The sequence below is a fragment of the Olea europaea genome, chromosome 10, assembly GCF_002742605.1.
Source record: "Olea europaea var. sylvestris chromosome 10, O_europaea_v1, whole genome shotgun sequence".
Lineage (NCBI taxonomy): Eukaryota > Viridiplantae > Streptophyta > Magnoliopsida > Lamiales > Oleaceae > Olea > Olea europaea.
This window is the reverse complement of record NC_036246.1, coordinates 38,589,978-38,600,016: the sequence shown is the minus strand read 5'-3', so window position 1 is coordinate 38,600,016 and position 10,039 is coordinate 38,589,978. Positions and strand designations below refer to the sequence as shown.

At 34.2% G+C, this 10,039-nt stretch overlaps 2 protein-coding genes across 4 annotated transcripts; one reads left to right on the top strand and one right to left on the bottom strand.

Annotated features, from left to right (window-relative positions):
- Window positions 1-121: 121 nt before the first annotated feature.
- LOC111402162 (60S ribosomal protein L44) lies at window positions 122-2,221 on the top strand. The gene is made up of 4 exons (XM_023030288.1): window positions 122-257; window positions 1,352-1,531; window positions 1,747-1,821; window positions 1,906-2,221. The coding sequence occupies exons 1-4, from the start codon at window positions 255-257 to the stop codon at window positions 1,963-1,965; spliced, it is 318 nt and encodes a 105-aa protein (XP_022886056.1). The 5' UTR covers window positions 122-254; the 3' UTR covers window positions 1,966-2,221.
- A 703-nt stretch (window positions 2,222-2,924) lies between these two features.
- On the bottom strand, window positions 2,925-9,615 carry LOC111402161 (glycerophosphodiester phosphodiesterase GDPD6-like). 3 transcript variants are annotated; one of them, XM_023030287.1, is made up of 9 exons: window positions 9,598-9,615; window positions 9,464-9,517; window positions 8,753-8,934; window positions 8,210-8,393; window positions 7,851-7,925; window positions 6,181-6,290; window positions 5,827-6,045; window positions 4,991-5,146; window positions 2,925-3,413 (listed from the first exon to the last, which is right to left on the bottom strand). In XM_023030287.1, exons 2-9 carry the CDS (start codon window positions 9,474-9,476, stop codon window positions 3,174-3,176), a joined length of 1,179 nt encoding a protein of 392 aa, XP_022886055.1. In that variant the 5' UTR covers window positions 9,477-9,517; window positions 9,598-9,615; the 3' UTR covers window positions 2,925-3,173. The 3 variants fall into 3 exon arrangements, with proteins under 3 accessions (XP_022886055.1, XP_022886054.1, XP_022886053.1); XM_023030286.1 differs by having other exon boundaries at window positions 9,464-9,526; window positions 9,598-9,614; XM_023030285.1 differs by lacking the exon at window positions 9,598-9,615 and having other exon boundaries at window positions 9,464-9,567.
- Between the last annotated feature and the right edge of the window lie 424 nt (window positions 9,616-10,039).

The following is a 10,039-nucleotide window of genomic DNA, read 5'->3' as shown; positions in this document are numbered from 1 at the left end:
ATATAAGTTTTTGAAGAATAATAGACATGCAAGGGCATAGTCTTAAGAATATCGCCTTATGAAACTAAAAAATGCTATTTGTGTAAATTGTCTAAAACCTACGTCCTCATTTTGTATACTGGCCCATATACACAACCGTCATTTTGTTTTGCAAATCTCGTTATAAATAACAGCGGCTTTCCAAAGCTAGGGTTTCCAACAGGGCATTTTTCGGATTTCTGTTAATACTTAATCGGTCGCTCTCCGCCGCAACAATGGTAATTTTAACCTTCTTATGCTTTCTTCCACCGTTATATTACCCATTTCCTGTTTTAGTTTGTTTTGATGACTGGTTCGATTTGTTGATTTGCTACGAAGATATGAAATATGATTAGGTGGGCTACATAGTAATAGCGTGTTCGTGCTATTATGTGTTAATGCATATTGCAATACGAGGGAAATTTGAAGTAAAAAATCTTAGTTGAGTGGAATTAGTTTTCACTGTGTAGCCGGTGCGAATGGAAGTGGCTCATTTTGCTTTCTTTGTAGCATGGAAAAACTTTGAGAAAAAGAAAAGGCAACTTTCTTGAGAACGCTGTGAACGGAATGAACTATACGAATTTTTTTCCTAAATTTCTGAATGGATATTCGCCAATTGTGGTGTCTTGCTACCGAGCTTCTTGTTCTTTTATGCTATTTTGTTGATACTCGACCCTTCACAGACAGCATGTTTGTACTGTGGTACTTATATTCAACTCCTCACATTCAAAGTTTGTTATGGAATTTAGATTCAATCGTGCTTGTTTATCCTATGGGAGTTCAATTGTTGTCCTTGTGAATATGTCCACTGTCAATTTTTGATGAATTTAGAACAAATTAGCAAGTTCATAATTATCAGCCAGGGTGGTATTTTCTTGTGCTGTCCGGTGCCATAATTTAATTACTTGCGCTAACTGGATGTGAGGCTGCCTCTTCAAACCACAATCATTTGTTCATGACCTCATATCTAGAATTCTTGTCAACCTGCAAAAGATATTTCCAGATTACCTTGTGGCTTTTTCCTCAAATTACTAGTTTCCATGTTTTAAGCATCCCTTAACTTGCCTCTTGTCCGGTCAAACCTGTTTACCAGTATATTGTAGATGGCCGCCCTGAAATTGTCTTAAAGATTTTAGGTAACTTTGCATTTTTTGTAATACATTATAGATTATTTAGCTCCTAATTGTTTTGTAGTTATTTGTTAATCGTTATGCTGCATGTCGCTTGGCTTTTTCCACATTTCAGTATCTCTTCTGATCATTAAGTTTTCAGCTGACACGTTGTTTCATGTTTTTGGCATCTTAAGTTGTTAATTCTGAACTGGTGTTTGCAGGTGAACGTTCCAAAGACGAAGAAAACCTACTGCAAATCAAAGGAGTGCAGAAAGCATACATTGCATAAGGTTACACAGTACAAGAAGGGAAAAGATAGCTTAGCGGCTCAGGGGAAACGTCGTTATGACCGCAAGCAGTCAGGTTATGGTGGACAGACCAAGCCTGTCTTCCACAAGAAGGTAAATAATGATTACATACCTATCATCTTGATTACTCCGGAAATCACTAGCGTGGAGGCTAAAATTACCATCAGCAACACGGTTTAAATAAGAAAAGATAATAACAAATAAAGAGGTTTTGTAAAACTTATTCATGTCTTTTTGTTATTTTACTATTTGAGATTTGGTCCAAATTTTGAGTAAACTAATGTCTTATTCTTGTCCTTATGCAACAGGCAAAAACAACAAAGAAGATTGTACTGAGGTTGCAATGCCAGGGCTGCAAGCATGTATCCCAGCATCCAATTAAGGTTGGTTTTTTAGATTTTTATCTTATATTATCATCTATCAGCACGGAATACTTAATATTTGTATTATCATCATTGGTCTTGCAGAGGTGCAAGCATTTTGAGATTGGTGGAGACAAGAAAGGAAAGGGAACTTCTCTTTTCTAGGCATGCTTTCAAGGAAACTGAAATATCTTTCATTTGTTTTGTTATGTGAAGTTTACATCTAGCAGACCATTTTTACTAAAATATTAGCTGAATTGTTTGACAGCCTGTTGTTTCTGCTTTTAAATTTGATGTTGACATTTACTTCTCTTATGCGATGGGTTACTTGATCCTGAGGAAACTTGCCGTGTTTTGATCCTAATGGTCAAAATATGGTAATATTGGCAGTAAAATTTCATGAGCTCGCTTAGTCTTTCAATTCCATGTTACTGAAGACTGCAAAGTGCTCTTTATGTTAGATTTTACCTTTCTTGGCATTAGGGGCTTCATATTATGAAGTGGATTGTATTTGGAATTTCTGCATGGTTTAGATTTCACGGTTACATCTTTTCTGTTTTGGGGGTACAGGTTTTTATTACTCCAGTTTTCCGGTACACTTCGAGTTTGTTTCGTAAATGAGACCACTCTTTCCCTGTGATTATTGAAATTGAACATGAAGCATTTTGATTTGGTTTGGTTCGGTTCTTCCCATTAGTGACATTTTTTCAACAAAAATCGCTAGCCTACAATGCAAATTTTTTTCCCTCGAGTTGAAAGAAAAGAAATAAATAATTGTCATCGATTGCATATTTCAATTTTTTTTCACAGTAAATGTCACCGTATAGTTGATATAAGTATGATAGCATCCAATTTCGATTATGGCTATACGTCACGCCTTAAGAAGGATTTGTCGAGGGAATAGTATGAAGTGCGGTTAAACGAAGGGCTACAAATAAGGATGATGTAATCAGCTGTTCAAATGAATAAATTTGATTGACTTGGGTAGAATAATTTAGGGAAATAAATGGGAGTATGGATCAAAGGGTTTGTGCATGTTCATGAATACAATATTGACACTGGTAAGAAATGGAGTATGGTCGGTGGATAGTTCAAAGAAATAAATGGAACAAATCAAGATTCAATTTTTATTTTTTTCCGAATGTACATCTTAAAATCAAGGCCTAATTTACTCAATAGATATATGCAAAAAAACAAATAAATCAGGAGAGTAATGTACTTAGTTCAAACTGCACATCTGAAGAAACTACTGCAATCTCATCTCTTGTTACTCCCCTCTAATTAACCTGATTTTAATTAATAAGAAAAGGTAAAGAACAAGCTCACGCCTTCTACTGTCTTAAACAACTGGATGAGTCGAAAGAACAACTCTGCTAAGCATGTTTGAACTTTGAAATCATTGATGCAATTCTGTCAAGTAGTTTGTGTGCATCTTCTTCTCCAGACGATAATGGGTTAGTCCATTCTTGAAACTGGTGAAGGCTGCCCGCGAAGTCTGTAAAAAGACCATCAACCCCGACTTTGTTTATCCAGTAATCATATTCTTTATATGGATCTTCACTGAAGTTGAAGTGCAAGAACTGGTTCTCATTCCGGAAAGTGTATGGATGCACCTGAAATGAAACACCGGGATAATTGAAAATCCTTGCATATTCATTCAGAATGAAATAAAAGAACATAACAACTCGTAAAATATCATGATGAATAGGGAATGAACCAAAGCGTAGTTATACAGAGGATGCATACGGTTTCTAACATTAAGCATATAAAAGAAAAATTCGCTAATTTTTCTGGGAGAAAATCCAGTAAAACGACGAATTTTGGGGAAAAACACGACAAGATCCCTTATCTGTAAAATTTTATACGCTCAAAATCTTAACGCATAAAATGTTTATATAATGCATTTTTAACTGATGAGATATCGCTATCAAACCATTTTAACATTTACTCTGCATTACATACTCTTCAAATCTTCTGCGTGCATGTAGAACAATTACTCCTACAGTCAACATGATCCTCTATACTAATTCTACTATGATCACTGCTCCTACAATCAATATGCTCCAACTTAGTTTATTGAACCTAAAATTTTGATCCGACCTCAAACTAGTGGGTTGGCCCTCCTAGTCTCATCTACAAAGGCTATGCGATCAGTAAATAATATGCTTGCATTGCATCGATATTTTTCTCAAACACAAATATTCAATATGAGGTGTTATATTTTATTATTTGATAGGCTATGCGTGCATGACTAATGATAGAAGATAAGGACTTAAGCAGAATCCCTAACACCCCACTGGGGCTAGGTGGAGACCTAAAAATCCAGGGCTTCGATGGTGTTTTGATTAAAAATAAAAAATGGCTTTATTCTTTCATTAACAGTAACATAAAATTCCCATATCACTTCTTCATTTTGTCATCATCTGATTCACATTCTATTCGAATATTTCTTAATTATATTTGAATCCAAGAACCTAAAATTCAAACCACTATGAAAAAACACAATCCTCTATTTAGCTTCCAATATTTTTCTTCATTAATGCTATCTGTAGAAAGACGTTCCATGTATTAGATTTCAAACCTTTAGAATCCAAAACCATTTTCAAAAGTTCTAACTAATAAACCAAGATCACATCTTGGATATGCCTCGTAATGTCATTCATGACTAAATAAGAAGATACAATATAGGCTGAAACCTAGATCTATTTTAGGAGAAAATTTTCTAGGACTACTCTAGTTTAATCTTACTCATCTCACCTTCCCACATATCCATGATAATCTAAAAACTATGGTAAAAATTCTTCTTAGACTAGCCCCTCATCGAATAATGTAAATGATGCTTCTCCTCATGCCATCACAAAATTTCAAGAAATTGTAATTAGGGGCTTACGTCAATAAGATATGCAAAGTGGTGCAAAGAGCAAAAGTCAGCTATTTATGTTATGTGAAGATATTGACTTCTTAGTGAAACCCCCATATTTTAAAATCTAGAAATATAAAGGACAAGTAGATTCAGTTTGTCACTTGGTGTTCAAACAGTAGCACATCCTCATGCCAATAGTTCCAAACTACAATGATACTTAGATGCTTAATTAAGCATAACCGTACAATATCTTCAGAAAAGAATCTTCAGGCAGCCCAGTACCTAGTGTAATCTCTATTGAAAAGCTAGTCTAGCAATGAAGCATACCTGAAGGTTACGGACATGTGCTCTTGCCACAAGATCTGAAGGCGTTTCTAAATAATTTCCCGATACAGGAACCAAGTTATCTTTCCATGGCCCAATCCCCACAACATATTCCTTGATGAAGTCAAGATATTTGTCTGACGTTATCTCCTGATATGACTGAAAAATTCACATAAAGATTAGTATCAGAGCATTTAAAATTTACAAATGATCAAAAACTTGAATACTTAAGGTTATATCATATTTAAAGATTTTCAGTGACACGCATATAATACTTTGACATCAGCTGAACCAGCTGATCACTGTAAAATTAGTCTCATCAACAAAAAAGACTTAAAACCATCTTATAATTCTTAATGTATATAAGGTGACTGATCGGAGAGCAGAGTTCATCTAGGTTATAATGTCTTCATAAAACTAGAATTAAGGAGTGGTTTTGGATGCAATGGCAACAGAAAGTAAAAAGTTAGCAAGTCGAAATCAGATTGTTCCAGTTAATAACAAGAAGTCCATGAAAAGAAAATTAATGCAGCAAAATTAAAAACAGAAATAAATTAATTTTTCCAACTAACCCAAAATTAAACAAAGCTTTTAGTAATCAACTGACCTGATAAAAAAAGACGCTCTTATTTCAATCTCTAGTTATTGACTATCTCCCACACTTGCCCATTTTCAAAATCTGCTAGTTAGAGTTTTTCCTTTTCTTTAACAACTTGTATACTTATGATTCTAAAGCTGGTTGGGCATATCATTTGACTTATATTTATGATTTTATTTCTGGCTAATAGCATTTTAATAAATTTTCACAGAGATTTGTCATGAGGAAAAAAGTGAGAAACCTGATTTGTGTCCTGGGTTGGGATATTAACATCATCAATTAGGAAAACCTTGGGTATGTTTGTTTGGTTTGATATGTAGATAAGAGATGTAGGGGCGAACGACTGAATAAAAGCAGGCTGTTTCAACCACTCCTTTGACATATAAGAACCTCTGTATCCATATTTCTTGAGTGTCTCCACAAACTTGTCCTCATATTTCTTACCACCTGGCCATTTTACCTGTAGAAGAACCAATATGAATGTACATCAAGTAGCAAATATTTTATCCAAAAATAAGTCACTCATCCAAATATCATTTTGGGAGGAAAATAGTTCTTTAGAGCAAGCTTAAGAAAAATAGGAAAAGCATCTTACGCGTTGGTTGATGAATACTGGATTTTTAATCTCTGGATATATTCCAACAACTCTGGGGGCATCCAATGCAATTGAAATGAACTCTTCAAAAGTAATAATAGAATACATTCCTGTGCAAAATGATAAAAATAAATTTACCCGTATAATCTTTCATATGTTTTATGCAAACACAAAGGAACTACAATTACAGTTACATGTAGTGCATAATGACTTGAGAAATGCAAGAAGAGAAAAATCATCTTTTTCAAACTCAATCTATGGAGAGGTCAGGTTGTAATTTCGATTTCAAGGCTCCAAGAAACTTTACAGAAACTATTACAAACCCAGCTCAACCCAGTTGAATGTAATGTAAGAGTTAAAGTGTGAAACATGCGACAATGACAACAATAAACTTGTCTTTATCCCGAATAAATTTGGGGTCACCCATATGAATCTGTTTTTGCCACTCAGTTCAGGTCATTGCTACTTCAATAGAAGATCCAAAGCAACTACAACAGGTTTCACTCTACCCTCGATCTTCTAACCTCATTTTTTGAAAAGGTTCTCAGGAGTTTGAATTAAACACCAAAAGTTACCATCATTTTCCATATGTACACATTAGGAATCTCCAGATTATTTCTTCCTGCAAACAAGAATGTTCTCTGGGTGCATTCCAAACTCAGATTGTGTTGACATCTAGATTTCCCCGAAGTGCAATAGAAAGGATCTCTGCCATTTTTGTAATTTTTCACAAATAGCATTAATCTTCTGCAAAATATAGCAATTTAAACGGCTCAAAGTTCAGACGTACAAGACTCTGCACCACTGACCTTCTTTGATTAAATCAATGCTGTTTCAAGTATGCAAAATTCTAAAATCAGCAGATGAGAATTGAAGTGAAATGGGAATTCATCCTATCAAATCAAGTACATTAACTGATTCAGTGTAGTTAGAGAACGAGAGGGTAGATAGGGTTCAGTTCAACTAAAGATCAAGATTTTCCTGGTAAAATGCCAAACTCAAGCACTTCTTGAATGGTATATACGCTGGAAGAGAGCTCGTGGCGGAAATATGTAGGGACTAAAAATTTTTAATAGAAGGATTGAAAGATTTCATAACTCAATCAGAAAATAATCATGGAAATTTTGACAATTTGCTTCAAACGTGCCTTCCGACCGACAAAATATATGCTTTCAGAGCTTCTAACATTCTATATTTGAAGAAAAACTTGAGCAATCTACCAGTCAACTTGCTCAAGTGATTGTTTGGATAAAATTATAATCTCATCATAATTTGAAGTCAAACATTAACAACCCACTTATTATCCACATATTTCATGGGACCCACTACTTTTTTTCATTATAAATTTATCCAGACAAGCAGTAATTCACTTGACAGAAGTTCTTATGTATCTTTTATGGACATATTAGTCTGATTAATGTGCTCAAAAAGAAGTTTTCACTGATGGAATATCCGATAGGGATATCCAGAAAAGCAACATACATAATAAGTGAAAAAGCGTTATAGAAATCAAATTGGGTAGGCGTTTCTCTCTTTAATTCAAGTCAATCTGTCTTAAGATGACAACCCAAATTACAAGATATTAGCCAAAATTATAGTACATAGGATTACACGTGTCAACTTGGTAGGTAAATTCATCAGTAAGAGAAGCAACAGTTGCAGAGTCTGACCATTATATTGCTGGTCCCGGAAAGGGTATCTCTGCTTCAAGCGCAATGACTTTAGCTCTTCTAGTGTGAAGTCAACTGCATGGGATAACAGAACAAATTTACCAATAGCTTTAGTAGTATTATAGTCGTGGAGAAAATCGATAATTTAGAGAAGGAATGAGATATTATTTTACATAATGCTGAATACCCAAACTCAATGCACACATACACATTTAGACTTTAGATGAGTAGAGCAGCAAAATAACGAGTCGCAGAACAAAATTTAAATTACTGCTAGCAAACATGAACGGATGGTTTAAATGAAAACTGTCCAGTTAACACAAACACCACAATCAATTACATTTACCCATTGTCCATACCAGAGAAGTAGCCAGTAATGTTGACCGCTTGAACCTCATAGGTTCTCTTTCTGTCAGCAAACTCTTTGTGATCATGTATGTCAGTAGTGTCATCAAGGTTCACGTCGTGTGAGCATATAAGAACACCATCTTTGGTGGCCAAAATATCTGCTTCTATAAAATCAGCACCTTCTTCAATAGCTTTCTGCAAGAATATCAATGTTCATGTACATATTGACCACAAAGCTATGAATGGAAAGAACTACTTCATTTTCCATCTTGGTATCAAGTTTATTACTTTGAAATACTTAACTTTGAGCCACTCTGAATTTAATTTATAATTTTTTTTTACTATTTCATTTGTGCATTTTACCTTTCTATATAACTGTCCAAACATGTATTAACTGTTGATAAACCATGGTGTTTAGGCCGTTTTGTGAAATAATATTCCAAACAGCAACATATGCAAATCTGGTTGTTTCTTAAAGCATAAAATTTCGGAACAAATATTTGGTAGTAATAAGATGTATTCAGATTAAGAGATTAGCCATGGCATAAACATACCATGTATGATGCAGCACTTTCTTCAGGAATTTCTCCATTCGAACCCCGATGAGCAACGTTATATGGGCGAAATGTTTGCAGGGGCCGTCTATTTCTATCGTTTCTCCTGCTAGGGAGTGGGTATAGAGGTCTTGCGAAGCACCAATTGACAAGCAGCAGAAAAATGAAAGGGACAACAATACCTGTCAAGTGCATTACCAAAAAGATAAATGTTTGGGCATTGATGAATGCATTACATACCAACATATTACTTTACATTTACCAGCATTTGCAGTACTTACTATCTAGGAAACAATAACCTTAAAACTAAAAATCAGCATTAGCAGTTGTAACAATTATGAGCCAAATACCAGGTGAGATTCATTTAAGAATCAGATGAATAAATGAAGTTTAATGATTATCCTCTATTTAGATTCGACTACCACAGATAGAATGTAATTAAATTCCGGTTTTACGCCCACCCACTTGCACACATGGGTGTTCTCGGAAAGGTTTTTCTAGACCTTTGACCGCATTGTTGTAACAAAATCAACCAACCTTCTCAACGTTCAAACTGTTTGAAATAGATGCCAGCGTATAGAAACAAATCACCCAGAATACACAAAATTGATCACTCAAAAACATCAAAAGGAAAAATCACTAAAACACGCATATATAAATTACAAGAACGATGAATTGATTCAAGAATCTATAATGTGTTCTGATACTCACTCAGTGAAGCCATTAGGCATTAGTCTAGGTCCCCTCTTCGAGCTCTTCAGAATTCTGCAATTTCTAGGAGTATACAAACTCAAATATAATAACAGATTTTAGAGAGACTCTAGCGGTAGAGATTGTCTAGTTACCGGACGAAACGAGACTCCTGGGACCGTAAATTTGAAACACGTGTACCTGTGCAGAGATTGAAAAAATTTCTTCTAAATAATATTTATTTATTTCACATGCATCAATTGCATTTTAGCATAAATTACAATTTTTTTAATAAATTTTTGCAATTTTTAATTTAAACTAACTAATATATTTTAGTTTAAATGACTATATATATATATATATATATATCAAGTTTTTGATGATGATAATGATAATAATAATATAAAATTATGAGATAACTATTTCAGCGTAATAAACTGTGCTAAGCATCTAAATGCTGAAGATTTGATCTCGATAAACTTATACGAAATGGTTTCACAGAATTCCCTTGATTATAGAATATCATTGAGAATTAGGAATCCGTGTTACATCTTCTTTGAAAAGTCAAGAGAGATAAAAAAAAAAAAAAAAAAAAAA